Source organism: Podarcis tiliguerta (genome assembly GCF_965153285.1).
Source record: "Podarcis tiliguerta genome assembly, chromosome: 13".
Lineage (NCBI taxonomy): Eukaryota > Metazoa > Chordata > Lepidosauria > Squamata > Lacertidae > Podarcis > Podarcis tiliguerta.
Window position 1 is genome coordinate 33,497,522 of NC_139546.1, and position 14,149 is coordinate 33,511,670.

General features: G+C 51.6%; 1 protein-coding gene across 4 annotated transcripts; it reads right to left on the reverse strand.

Moving 5' to 3' along the window:
- Positions 1-823: 823 nt before the first annotated feature.
- SH2B1 (SH2B adaptor protein 1) lies at positions 824-14,112 on the reverse strand. Of its 4 annotated transcripts, XM_083411420.1 has the most exons (11): positions 13,966-14,109; positions 12,952-13,079; positions 10,495-11,423; positions 10,258-10,359; positions 8,967-9,058; positions 7,929-8,035; positions 5,999-6,187; positions 5,614-5,840; positions 4,747-4,918; positions 4,377-4,485; positions 824-1,966 (listed from the first exon to the last, which is right to left on the reverse strand). In XM_083411420.1, exons 3-11 carry the CDS (start codon positions 11,344-11,346, stop codon positions 1,948-1,950), a joined length of 1,869 nt encoding a protein of 622 aa, XP_083267546.1. In that variant the 5' UTR covers positions 11,347-11,423; positions 12,952-13,079; positions 13,966-14,109; the 3' UTR covers positions 824-1,947. The 4 variants fall into 4 exon arrangements, with proteins under 4 accessions (XP_083267546.1, XP_083267545.1, XP_083267543.1 ...); XM_083411419.1 differs by lacking the exon at positions 12,952-13,079 and having other exon boundaries at positions 13,966-14,112; XM_083411417.1 differs by lacking the exon at positions 4,377-4,485 and having other exon boundaries at positions 13,966-14,111.
- Between the last annotated feature and the right edge of the window lie 37 nt (positions 14,113-14,149).

The window sequence follows — 14,149 nt, forward strand, 5'->3', positions numbered from 1 at the left end:
CCTGCCACCTCTGCTTCCAGCTGCAATATGACCAATCTTTTGGTCTCTTTGAGGCCTGGTCTACATAGGCAACTTATGACACCACACCACTTCTGACTGCAGGTGGTTGTTGCCATTGTTGAATGCTTCCACAACCCCCCAAGGCAGCATAACAAACCCAAGCATCTTGGGAGAGAGGAGTTTCAGCTCTGCTGATTTCTTGTTGTGCTAACTTTCTACCTGCTGTTGCTTTGCTTCTGTTTTTAAATAACAATCCCAGAGAGGATTAGAAAATTATGTCCTTAATTTGCAGCCTGAAGTGGTTCCACCACAGGAGTAGGCAAACTCGGCCCTCCAGATGTTTTGAGACTACAGTTCCCATCATCCCTGACCACTGGTCCTGTTAGCCAGGGATGATGGGAGTTGTAGTCCCAAAACATCTGAAGGGCCGAGTTTGCCTGTGCCTGTTCTACCACTTCATGCTGCCACATGTGCACAACGTCTGCGAAGCACTCTGAGCGCACCCAGGCACTATATGAACGCTGCAAAGCATCACTAGATGGGTCACATGTGCTGGATAGGGACAGGGAAGTGGTATCAAATCAGCTACCTCATTTCCTCTTGGTTCCTATTAAGAAAGTTCTACAGGGATCATCCAGAAGGAAAGAGATTCTCCTCCTGCCCCAGTGTGTAGTGTATGGGGAGGATTATGGTGTGTTTGTTTCAAATCATTTTTTTTTTCTTTTAAAAGGTAAAATGACATTTCCTTTATTTTCATACAAACTCTCCCCCCCCCCAAAAAAAATTTTAATCAAAAAAAAGACAAAAAAGACACAGATGAACAAACGGTACCTCAGCGCAAATTTTAAGAAAAGAGAGAATTGAAGAGACAGAGAGGGCCTGAGCAGTCCACCTAGTCCACAGTAGAAAAATAAATCTTAAGGTGGGGTGGGGAGGGGTGCAGCAGGAACAAGAAGAGGGGACAGTACCTGTGAAAGGTGTATATTCATAACATTTTAAAATTTTACCTGGGGTAGTGTAGGCTTTATAATGCGTGGCCAGTCCCCAAGCCGGGGTGGGTGGGGCGAAGGGGAAGAAGAAGGAGAGAGACGAGAGAATATAAATATATTTCCAACCAGGGAAGAGGGAGCTGGCCTCCCCTCCCCCATCGCCCTAAGAGGGGAGATGGGGAGGGGGAGGACGTTACATTCGGAGACTCCATACATTCAGCAAAGAAGGGCAGGGGTGCAAAAGACTGTGTCTGGAGTCAGAAGGGCAGACCACCCCGCTCCCACCCACCACTCCATGTAGTGTTTACAGTGAGCTATTACTCCTGCTCAACTGCAGAGATTTGGGCACAGGGGCGGGAGGAGGAGGAAGAGGAAGGGAAGAGGAGGAAGAGCAGGCCCGTTTCCTTAGTACCCAAGGCGGGGCTAGAAGTAGTGCGTACCAATCTGTCGCAAGCTGGGATCACGAAACCAGGAGGAGGGTCTCGTACCTATGTTTTTTGGGGCAAGCGGAAGTGGGGTTTGCTCCATACCCAAGGGAATGGGACGGCGGGGTGGGGGAGAATGGGACTGCGGGGGCAAGGCCAGTCCTCACCCCCCAAAGGTTACGGAGGGAAGCATAGAAGTCTTTTGGGTATTCAAGCCCATCTCGCACCCGTGGGCCAAGGCCAGGTCTGCCCCTGGCGATGGACACCAGAAGGGCTCGCGTCTTTCTCTGGCTCATATTCACGGGGCTCAGACAAACGAGTACTGGTTGTTCACAGCCCGGGCTCGTCCTTCCGATTCCTCCGGGAGGGGAAGGGATCCTCCTCCTCCTCCTCCTCCTCTTGTGGCCGCTGCCTCGTCCACCTCTGGCTCCACCATCCGGCCCTCCTCCTCCGCCTGCCCCTCAGACTCTGGCAATCCACGGTCAGGGGGAGCGAGAGGCGGCCGAGCTGGGGGGAGCGGAGGCGGCGGCAGGTTACGAGAGGTGTTCGGTTCTGTGGAGAGAAGAGAAAAGAGACAGACAGACAGACAAAGAGAAACAAGAGGGCCCGGGGTTAAGACAAAATGTGGGATGGCGGGCACAGAGATTTATCTGAGCCCCCCCCCCCCCCCCCCGTCCAGTCCGGAGCAAGGGGCTCCCACCCCAACGAGGTTTTTCTAAAAACCGAGCAACTCCTGTGTTGTCTACATCCAGTAGCTAGAGCACTTTGTGCACAATCTTCTGGGCGATGCTTGGGAAAGGGTGACAACACACATCAGAACTTAGATGGCACCGCTGCATTGGATGTGGCTTAGAGCAGCCCTTGCTAACCTGGTGCAGATCTCATTACCGCTGTCTACTCGACATGCTGGCTGGGAGCTGGGAATCCAACCCCATCTGGAGGATGCCACATTGCGGGGAAACTGCGACTTCGGGAAATTGCCTTCTGTTACATGCGCAGTAGTAGTGGCCTGATGAAATCACACAGGGACAACTGCTGGGCAGCTGTGTGGGGATGAGGCAGGCTGGCATGACTTGGTGCTGTGCATACTCTTTGCGTTAAAAAACAGTAATATCCAAACTCTGCCTTGCACCAAGAAAGCCAATTCACAGGGCTGCCAAAAGTTGTCCAAAATTACGCAGTGGCATTCATTTGTTTATTTTCTGTAACTTATTCTACTTCTACAAAATACTCAGTGCAAAATGTTTATTGTGGTTATGTCTATTCCTTAGTATTTGTAATAACGGTAGCTAAGGTTTTGACCCATTCAAGAAATCTCAAGCAATACTTGTGAATGTTAATTGATAAGAATAGGCCTCTATCTGCCCACCTCAGCCAAGGGGTTGCATTTGGCCCCTGAGGCACCTGCTTGCAAGTCCTGGGCTGTGGTGCCAAACACTTGGAGACTACCAAGGTTGGCAAAAGCTGTTCTACATCCTGGCCAATGACTCCTACCAGCTCCTCTGTGCTATTTTCACCAAGCACGGCCCACACATCCATTCTCATCTTCACACCCAGAATGCCATAAAACTTTTTTTAAAAAATTGAGAATCATGCCTTCCAAGATCCCTGTTTCTGCAACCAATGCCAAAGTCTGCTTGTGAGCAGAAATTCATTCTGGCATTACTCAGAGACAGTCTTTGCAGAATCTTTGCAATGAGACGTGTGTGTGTGTGTGTGTGTGTTGAATTCTGAATATCCCATGTGTCTAAGCCTTTTTCTCCTTCTTTCCCTTAGCCCAGGGATGGGGAACCTGTGGCCACCCAGATGTACTTGGATTCCAGCTCCCATCAACTTGACCAATTGCTCAGGAACGATGAGAGCTGCAGTCCTGCAACATCTGGAGCCAAGCTGGCTCCCCATCCCTGCCTTAGACCTACTTCAGGCTTTACCTGGTCGTGACCCAGAACTAGAGGCCTGACAGCTGGCTTCGCTAGAGCATTCTGTTGAGCTGCCCGTGTGATATAATATTGCTTAGCTGAAACTGATTAGGCTTCCTTAGGAATTTCAAAAAAAGAGAGAGAGAAGTGTGTGATGGCTTCCTCTTTCTCCTCCACAAAAACTAACAATGGATTTGGCTGAATTGCCAGCATAGCGACCTTTTTTAAAAAATAAAACAAAATTTTCATCCTATGTAGGCAGACACCTTCTCAATTCTGTAGGCTCTTTTTAACTGCGCCAGACAGAATTAAGGCTGCATTTCCTTAGCCCTAAATTTTCCTAATGGCACATGCCTTTACTCTAAGGTGAGTTTGGGGGACATCAAATTCAGAATCCTAGCAGCCACATCTGGTTGCTGAGAAAGTTGGGGGGGGGGGGAATGAGCAGCAGAACAGAAAGCAATACTATGTCCTACCGGGGCCTTGTTATTAACTGTTTGCTGTCGTTATGTTAAATAACAAATTGGGCTATTTGGCAAAGCACTGCTGTATCCAACACAATCAAGATTGCACAGGGGATACCATAAGCTTAGTTGCAAACTAGGGCTTGTAAGGGATCACAGAGAAGCTCTGTATGTTACAGGACAAGCTGCCAGAAAGACGAGGTTGGCAGCACATCCTGTAACATTTGAAGCTCCACATGGTCACCACGGCTAAAGCCCATCTCCAGGGAAGGAATGTAAGAAGCTGATTTTTACAAGGCAGGCGATTGGTCCATCTCCCTCAGCGTTGCTACAAAAACTAGCAGCAGGGCTTCAGGCAGAAATCTCCCCCCCTCCCCCGGCTCTACCTGGAGATGCCAGGAGGAGCCTCTTCCCTCTGAAATCTCCCCCCTACCTGGTGTCACAGACACAGTGGATGGTTATGGGCATCGCACATCTGCATGACCCGTGGATAGCGATGGGCTATGGCGTGGGGGCTGTGACACACACACACGCTCGCAACTCTCTGCCTTCCTCCCGTGGTAGCTATGGCACACTTACACGCAGTCACCCGCAGAGGCGGCAGCAAGGATGGAGATGAGGTTGGGGGGCGAGTCGGGGTCCCCACTGAACCCAGACACCGGCGCTCGGCTCCCAGCCCGGTCCCGGCCTGTGACAGAGATGCCCACATCAGAAATAGGGATTGGGGGTGGGGTAAGAGAGGGAGAGCGGTGGACATGAAGGGGGTGGGGTGTCATCGCCCCTGCGCGGTGCGGAGCAGAAGACTCGGGGCGGGGAATCTGGGGGAGGGGGAAACGTGTCTGGAGCCACAATGGGAGGAGATGGGTGGGAGATGGAGCATGGCATGGATTGGCAACGGTGTCAATGGTCTTCCTAGCCCAGGGCTCCCCGGGGCTCTGGCTACGCTCACCGTGCAGCCTCTGCGAAGCAACCACGTAGCTGACGAGCGTCACGTCGCTGGAGCCGCCCGACTCGAGGGGGATAGGGTGGACCCGGAAGTGCTCCAGCATGTCAAAGATGGTCTGGAACCAGAGGTGCTGAACCCGGCATTGCCCGTCTTCGTTAAGGGAGAGGCGCAGGTGCTGGTGGCGAGATAAGGAGGCCTGGAGAGAGGTCCCGTCAAGGCCCTGATCCTCTCCCACCCTGTCTCTCAACTGGCACCATCGTTCTTTTTCTTACCGTAGATTCCGGCGTATAAGACAGCTTTTTAACCCCGGAAAAGAGGTTAAAAAGTCGGGGGTCGTCTTATGCGCCGGGTATGGGTGGCAGGGAGCAGAGCCCGTTCCCTCCCCCCCCCCCGCTGCGGCTTTCTCCTGGCACTGAGCTGCCCAGCGTATTAGGAGACTGGGCTTGTAAAACGAACCCCCAAATTGCAGCTGCCAATTTGGGGGGTCGTCTAAAGCAGCAGCAGGGGAGGCTTTCTCCTGGCATGGAGCTGCCCAGCGTATTAGGAGACTGGGCTTATAAGACGAACCCCCAAATTGCAGCTGCCAATTTGAGGGGTTGTCTAATACACCCAGTCGCCTAATACGCCGGAATCTACGGCAATTGCATTCACACCCCACCTTTCCCTCCCAAGGAACTCAAGGCGTTTTATGTGGCTCTCCTCTGCCCAATTACAGCCTAAAAACAAGGCTGAGGAGGTCTGGCTTGAAGGTCACTCCATGAGCTGCACGGCTAAGTGGGGGCTAGTACCCTCATCTGCAGGGTCCTAGTCCCAAACACCGACCCACTGTGCCACGCTGGCTTGCCCAGATGCCCGCGCATGTGCGCTCACCTTCGCCTTCCCCTGAAAGTTAAAGGTCAGGACGTATTCCCCGCGCCGCGTCTCGCTCTGCCGCACTAAGAAAACGCCGTGGCTGCTGGCTCCCCCCGCCAACACCAGCTGGGCCGCTTTGAGGCGGGACAGGGTGCCGTGGAACCAGGGGTACTCGGAAAGAGGGTGCTCTGTGTCGCCAAGGCTTCCCCCGCCTGGGTCGGGCTCCCCTTGGAAAAGGAAGGAACCTGGAGCAGGGAGAGAGGCGAGAGCCATCTGCCAAAGCCGGTTCAGAGAATTCTGAAGTCTCTCTCGCAGATTTCACTCTTGAGCCCGTCAGACCCACCCCCCACCCCCATTCTCTCAGAATGGAGAGAGAGAACTCCACTCCACTCCAAGGCATTACCTGTGGTGTCCGGGGTTTCAGGGAAGGTCGTGTGGAGGAGCCCCATGGGGAACGGCCCTTCGTCAATCGGCACTCGAGGTGGCAGCTCGGGAGGCAGCAGCTCCATTGAGTCAAAGTGGGAAGCAGCAATGGAGACGGAGCTGGGGGACATGGAGGCGGAGGGGCGCTCCATCAGTCCGCCATAGGCACCTGGGGAGGGGAGGGGATGGACAAAGAGGCCAGGTCACAAGCAGCGCACTACGGCAGCTTCAAAAAACATTGTGCAATTCCAGAGGTTATCATGGACTGAATGTCTTAAATAGCCTTTTCTTATGTAAGCGGCAAATGGAAAATTGGAAGCCCTTTTCATTTTTATTTATTATTTCTTTTCCATCTTTCTCTCTCTTTTCTTTTTCTTCTTTCTCTCTATTTTCTTCTTCCTGCTTATTTTTCTGTGTCTCAACACCAAAAAAATATTGTGCGATTCCTTGTCAAGGCTACATTTTGTCCACTATATATACAGCATAGAAAGCATAGTTCCTGCCTCTCCAAATTTTGATTTTTAAAAATCTGAAGTATTAAAACTGGCCTTTCCTTCCAACAGTAGAGTAACAGCTTTATGGCTGATGCTGTGTATGTTGTTTTAACATATAATTAAGCAACCAATAGGTGACTAGATTGAGAGAGAATATGGTTGGGCACTCTCCCAAACCTCTATCCCCAGGGACAGAATCAAACAGTTACAGATCACAGACCATATTAAAAAAAAAAGAACAAAATAAAATACATTTAAGCTCCACAGAAAAGTGAAATACATTTAAATGCCATGTAACTGTATACAAGATTTCCTAAAGCAACTAAAAATGAAAGACTAACAAAAATTAATAAAACAGTGATGATATGTCATTGTATACTGCACAGTGTGTCATTATTTAAGAGACAAAGCCAGTTCTGATTAGTATGTAGAAATCTTTGTTCTATAAAGTTTTTTTATTATTCTATAATAAAGTTATTTATTTTATTTATTACATCTTCACCCCATCCTTTCTCTCAAGGAGCTTGCAATAGCATACAGAGTTAGTGTGCATTCCTGTTTCGAACCCGGCCCCTCTGAAGAAAATACCTCAGGTTGGAAAGCATAGAAAGGTGGCACTACAGCTTTCTCCTCTAAGACTAGACCACACATGGGGAATTTTGTCTTGTTAACTGCCCTGAGATCTTGTGATGAAGGGCAGCACATAAATCCAATAAATCTAATAAAAAACAAAACCCTGCAGTGCTCTTGATGGTTAGGCTCCAACACCCAATATGGTGAATAGTCAGGGATGATGGGAGTTGTGGTGAAATGACACCCACAGGGCCACAGGCTCCCCATCCCTGCATCAAACATTAATGCAAAGACAGAATTTTATCATCTTGCTGCAATAGATGGCTTTGCATTTTACCAGAAGGGTAAGGCAGAATGCTGCTTGACTACGGTCATGCCTCATGTTACGTTTGCTTCAGGTTGCGCGTTTTCAGGTTGTGTCCCGCAGTGACCCGGAAGTACTGGAAAGGGTTACTTCTGGGTTTCGCCGCTCGCGCATGCACAGACGTGCAAAATGACATCACGCGCATGCGCAGAAGCAGCGAATCATGACCCGCACACGTGCAGGTTGCATTCTGCTCGTGTTGCGAACAGGCCTCTGGAACAGATCCCGTTTGCAACCAGAGGTACCACTGTACTACTACATCTGCATAGGTTTAAGAAGAACCATTTCCCTGGCAGTGCTGGATGAAGGGGCCTTGCCAGCCCTACCTGGCAAGGCCAGGGATTGAACCAGGGACCTTTTGCATACAAAGCATGTGCTCGGCTAACTGAGCTACAGCCCTTCCCCAACGTGGCAGCAGATCATTTTGCCAAGGGAGTGAAGCTGGGGCTCTGCTGGGGGAGGGAGAGAATGCCACAGACCTTGGCTGAGCTGATCGCTGCTCTCACTCGGCACCATGGGAAGCTCGCGGCTGGGCATGCTCTCCGAGTGGTTCATACGCGGCTGTTCCAGGCTGTCAGTGCTCTCTCTGCGGAGACAAGTGCCATTAGCCAAAACCAAACATCTGTGTCCGAGGCCAATATACTCCCCAGTATCAGATACAGGGGGGCAAGCAGGGAAGGATGATCACACTCATGCTGGGCTCCTACTGGAAACAGAAACACTGGGCATGCTAGAGCTTTGGTCTGGCTGCTTGCTTCAGGGAGGGGGGAACCTGTGCAATGCCCTCCAGATGTTGCTAGACTACAGCTAAGCGGTAAACCCTACACAAATCTGGAGTGGAGTCCCTAAGGCAGCTGGGTGGTCCCTTGTACGCCTCCTCCCAGCAGCTCCTGCAGCCAAGCTGGGGCCAAACATATTGCTCTGTTTTCCTTTGGGCTACATCAGATCAGGCTAAGATTGGGGGTCTTGTCTCAGGGCAGTCCAGGACTGCCTTACACACTGCCTAGGCTCGTGCCCCCCCCCCAAGAGAGATCTCTTTGGTGCCACTAACACCAAACCGGAGGCACAGTCCATTGTCTCTTGAGACAGATGGATGCCAACAGCTCCCACCAGCCCTGACCATTGGGCCTTGCTGGCTGTGGCCAATATGGGAGTTGCAGTTCAACAACATCTGGTGGACCAAAAGTTCCCCAATCCCTGGTTTATGCTTTTAGTGTGAGCAAAGATTGCAAGGCATGCCTAGCTGACCTTTCCCATTCTCGTCTGCCTAAAGGCTCTCGTGTAAAGTATGAATCTGTCCTATCTGTCAATCTATCTCAGACCACAGCTCCACATAGCCCAGGATTGCCTTCTTTGAGAAGCAGCAGTTCTTCCAGATTTTCAAAGGAAGCAAGCAAGGCTTTTCTTAGCCTTGCTACCTGGGATCCCTTTAACTGCTAAGGATGCTACCTTTCGCAGGCCCAGCAAGTGCTCTGCCGCTGAGCTCTGGCCCTCTCCCACAGCCTGGCGCAACTTACCCGAGGCCCATGCATTCCTGAATGTCAGCCAACCAGGAGCGCATCTGCAGCGAGTCAACCGTCTCAAGGATGTACTCCAAGGAGCTTGACAGCTGTGAAGTAGAGTGGGAAGGGAACAGCCATAGACACATTATGCTTTGGGGGGGGGGTGGAGGGGCTCATTATTCCTAGAACATGCCCCCCCTCCCCTCCGGTGCCTCCAAAAAGCCAAGGGAAAAAAGGAAACATGTCACCATGAGAAATTCAGTAAACTGCTTCCTAACCCTAATGACAAGAGCTGCTGAAGCCAAATGACGCTCAAGTTAAAAACCTTCTACAAGAGCTGAGAAGATAGAAAGCATTCTTATACTGAATCAGACACTTGGTATATGTAACTCAGCATTGTCTACACGGACAGTAATAAGAGAATGAAGCCTCCCTCTGCATGTCTTGGCCCTCAATAGAAACAAGTCAGTTCAGGCAGCAACGGCTGGCAAGGTGTTTAAGGAGACCTTTGTCCCATGTTCTTTATCAGCTGCCTTAGCTGCCCCTCTACACCATACTGACTGAACCCCCCCCCCCATTTGCTGGGCTTTTACCATGCAAAAAAGAAAAAAGAAAGAAATCACAAAGCACCCACATACCCTTCTCGCTCTCAAAGCACACAGATGTCATGGTCGGCCTCCAGGCATATGAAAGCAAACCAAGCATATGACAAAGCATATGAGATCAAACCAAGAGAAAAAGAAGGTCAGGGAATTGTCATGAGTCTGCTCAGGAACAGCAGCTCCTGCCAAAGCTAGTGAGGTCCTGCTAGAGAGGGACCAGGCAGCTGCAGATCCCACCAGAAGTGAGAAGCAAGGAGGAAAGTAGGCAACGGCAGAATGCACACTCCAGCCAGTCGGCCTTGCAGAAGTGGGGGAACTATTCAAGCCCAGGGGCTGCACTACCATATGGGCAGCTTTGGGGGCCACATGTCAGAGATTAGAGACACCAGACAGACAAAAACTGGGTGGGCAACGGATACAGCTCCTTGCTTTAGTCAGGAGGCCACCTTCCAGCCTACAGGGGAGAGTCCCAGGGGCCAGACAGAGGGCTGCACCTGGACCTTGGGCCTGAGGTTCCCCACCCTTGCTGCTGTCTTAGCTGCTGGTGGGAGGGACTTCCTCTGGGAAGGTGGCCCAGGCAGAGAATGGGGACACATCCTCTCACTGAAAAGTGTTAATATTATTATAAGCAAATATGCAAATTAACTCAAAGGCATGTAAGCATTATGGCTCCAATTATCATGCAACCTTTTTCTTCTCCTCACCTTGAGCACAAAGGTGTTCTCTTTGTCTGGCATTTCCAAGGGGGTTGTTGTCCGCACGTCCACTACGCAAGAGCAGGCGATGCTGACCCGCGGCTTGGATGCCTAGGGGTTAAGTTAGGGAGAGCCACAGTTACGCCGATGCCCCTCAGCGCTGGGAATCTTGGCGTGGGGTAATCCTTTGGCTCTCCCCGCCCGGGATTTCTTCCCCCCGCCCTGATGCAGCGACCCATGGCTCACCTTTGGTGGGATGTAGAACTCCAAGAGGTAACCCTCCCCCTCCCCCTTCCCCGCTTTGCGCAGGAGAAGGCGGCATTTCTGCCAGCGCGTCCGGCTGCCCCCGCCTGCCCCGTCGTCGGCCACAATGTAGTTCAGCAGGCCCTCGCGCCGCACGCTGGCCAGTTCTACGCGGAGGGTGGCTGGGGAGGCTTTGTTGAGCCGCAGGCGTTCGAAGCGGTGAGTCCAGCGCTCGGAGTCGCCACCCCCTGAAGAGTTGGAATTGCTGTTGGCTCCGGTGGTCGCCCCGTCCGCGCTGCCAGGGGGCGACTCGGTCGAGGTCTTCCACTGCAGGATGCCCCGGACGCTGCCCCGTACACTGCGGCTCACGTTGCGCAGGGAGAAGCGCTTCTTCAGCTTTGGTTTGGTGGCCGTCACGGCTGTTGCGGTGGAAACGTCTTCGGAGCTACGAGACTGGCTGCTGGAGAGGCCAGAGGGCGGCCCCGGGGGAGGCTCCACAGGGGAGGCCACGGAGGAGTCGCTGCACGTCTCGGAGAGGTCACGGGCGGAGGAGCAGCCGGTGAAGGGGGCGATGTCGCACCGGGGCGGCGAGTCGCTGGCATAGGCCCGGCTCACCTCCGCCTCAAAGTGTTCCAGGAAGTGCTCGGCAAAGCGGCGAGAGAAGGCAGCTTCAGCTCCTGGCGTGGCAAACTGGGGGTTCTCGCCCAGGAAGGCCCGAAAGCGGCGGGCAAAGTCCACCGCGGCAGCGCGAGCGTGCGCCTCGCAGAATTCCCGCCAACCCGGAGAGGGAAGAGAGGCGGGTTCCCCCACCATCCCTCCCCCGGTTGGCGACAGGGGCACTGCGCTCCCGTTCATGACTGCCCGGGTGGGGCCGGGTAACAACAAACCCAGCGCCAGGACTGGGCCGCTGTTGGAACTAGTGGCCTTGTGACCTGCAGAAGGAGAAACGGAGAGACCGTTATGAAAATATGAGGAACAAACAACCTCACGGGGTTACTACTGTTGTTCCGGATGCAGGGAAGAAAAAAAGGGGACTTTGGGGGAGAATACAGCCACTCACAAGGAGGAATGAGTAAGAGCTCAATAACACTGTTAAGGACCTGAGTAACTCACCCAAGCGGTAAGATGCAACTTTATAGGTAACATCTCATGTCACATAACAGAAGACTCTCACAAAGAAGGGAACCCTAACTCTAAACGCACAAGACTGCTTTGGAATTAAAGAAGGGAGAATCATGGCATTACAGAGGCAACCAAGATGCAGTCCAGCAAATATAATTAGAAAACAATGGAAACTATTGAAGGAGCCAAATCTGAAGCTGAGTGCTTGGTTCTTGTCTTTAGGTACATTACAAACCAATGCTTTCCTGAAGATTCAATGTTAAGCTCTGAATTAAGCATCTAACCCCTCTGAAGACAGAGAACAGATCACCTTTTTTCAGGGACTCAGGGTGAATCTCTAATTCATAGACAGAATTAGATCTCTATCCCTAAAGTGGCATTCAACCATTATTCAATACAGGAATGAATAATAAGGTTGTGACAGTTTGGTGAATCTCATGACTAGCAAGAATCAACAACATGATTTTGGCCAAATTCCGCTACAGCTCAGTTCTGACAGTGAAGAATGCATGGGTGGGCATAAAGTAGACTGCAGCCCACTTACGGGCTGCTGGCAAACTTCTGGAGGATAAGTTATACCTACTGATTACTGGAATGCTGGACGGACCTTGGTATAAATTTGCAGGGAACTACTTATGCCTGAAAAGTTCAAGAGTGCCTACACAGGATCACTGCAAAAACATCGTGAATATTCACTCTAGCTTTGGAATTTTACATGCATGGAGAGTGTGGACCATGGGGATTCTATTTTTGTTTTAAAGAATTGATGGATCATGCAAGACTGAAATTGGACCACCTCTGGAATAAGTGACTGAAGGATACCTTCTACTGAAAATCAGACCAACTGTGCTTACACGGTAAATACCTCTTGCCGAACTACTGCAGAATGCTCGTAGGGGAAACTGCTTGATTGAAAACATCTCAGCATGAAAAGCCTTCAACTTTTCTACATGGAAGGTGCTTTCAACCTGATAGTGCATTGAAAGTGCACTTTCAGAGATCTAAGGGTGTAACAAGAGGCCTCACCTGCATTCCAATAGGATAATATCACATACACGTATCTGCAAGTTTCAGAAAGCTCATGGTCAAAGTCATACACCTGCATCTATCTACTGTAAGATTTCATGAGTTGAGCCCTGTCCATAGCAGGACTAACTCTCAAAAGTTAAACCCGTCCCTGCTGAGAAGCAAACTGCTTTGTTACAAATAGCAACGTCCACCTTACAGAGGACAGTGAAGTGTAATCTTCCCAGCCCTCAACTGGGAAGAAACCATCCCAAAGCTCCACTCCTTACCATGTTGGAAAAGATCAAGTGACTTTAGTACCATTTCCAGTACCTGTTATTTTTTCCAATTGCTCTTCCCTGCAGCTGCATCTGATATTTAAACTGAGGGTAAATGCTATTCAGTTTGCCTATTCCAATATGCTGATTCCTCTGAATGTGAAATTCCATGAATGCAAGGCACTGAAAATGGAGAAAGGATAGCATCACGATCTAACTGGTGAAAAACAGGGTGCAAGCTTCAGGGAAGTCCTCTGTGGAAAACCTCTTAACCTCAGAATTGGAAATGGCAGTTTCTCAGGAGCAGGATGTCACACAGGACTCGGGAAAAGGATGGAAAGAAACAGTCCAGCACAGCAAATACTTCTCTGAGGGACAGAACTTTTAGTCTTGGCAGCCTGGGGAACTTTTAGAGGTGCAGGGAATTGGACGGGAGACCTTTGGAATGACAACTGCCTACTCTACTACTAACGGACCATTCCCTAACTAAGGGATTGGTGGCGAGAAGAAGAGTGGACGCTACTACTTACTGAAGGCACGGAGCTGGCTACCCAGAGCTGAGTGAAAAGAGCACATTTCCCTCCCATACACACGTGCACCGAATTAGGGAAGGCAAGGTGGGGGGCACCTCCTCATGCCTCTCTAAGCCGACCAGCCTCCTACCTCTCAGAGCTCTTTCGTGCTTTTTAAGCATCCCGCAAAGCTGGCTGCTCTGCGCGAGGCAGCTTCACTCTTCCCCGAAGGGAAGAGGCACAACCTGGCAAGACTGCCGAGGGTTGTGGGGAGTCATGCAGGGCGATCCGATGCCCGCTTCGCCCTCGGAGGCAGGCCCCGGCCAGTCCGGCGGGCCCCGGCTCCCCAACGAGCGGGCCAGGGCGCGCAGCCTAATGAAGGCACGGAGCCCCGTTAGGGGCTGGACCTGGCAGCCCCCTCCCTGGGAAGCGGGTGCGCGGGAGCGAGCGGTCCTTCTTCAGAGGGCGGAGGCGGGGCTGCGGATGGGGGGGAGGCTCTTCGTGGATGGGGGGCGCTGGGGGGGGGGTCCGCTTGGCTCCGCGCGCCTGTCACTTACCATCTCGGCCTCGGATCCCTTCCAGGAGGAAGGGTTTGTCTGTCCCCGTCTTTCTCCCAGTCCACCGCACGTCACTTCCGCCTCCGGGTTCCCTTTCGGTCAGGTGACTTTATTTTCTTCCTTTAATATCCGTCTTCGTCATCCGCTGAGAGGAAGAAGGGGGCGAGGGTTGTTGTTGTTCTAA

Excerpts from the sequence above, each read along its gene's own strand:
- SH2B1 (XM_083411417.1), bottom strand. The coding sequence starts at position 11,346 with ATGAACGGGAGCGCAGTGCCCCTGTCGCCAACCGGGGGAGGGATGGTG. Across the intron at positions 6,188-7,928 it reads CAGCGATCAGCTCAGCCAAG|GTGCCTATGGCGGACTGATG; the intron begins GTCTGTGGCATT and ends TCCCCTCCCCAG. Across the intron at positions 1,967-4,746 it reads TGCTTCGCAGAGGCTGCACG|AACCGAACACCTCTCGTAAC; the intron begins GTGAGCGTAGCC and ends TTCTCTCCACAG.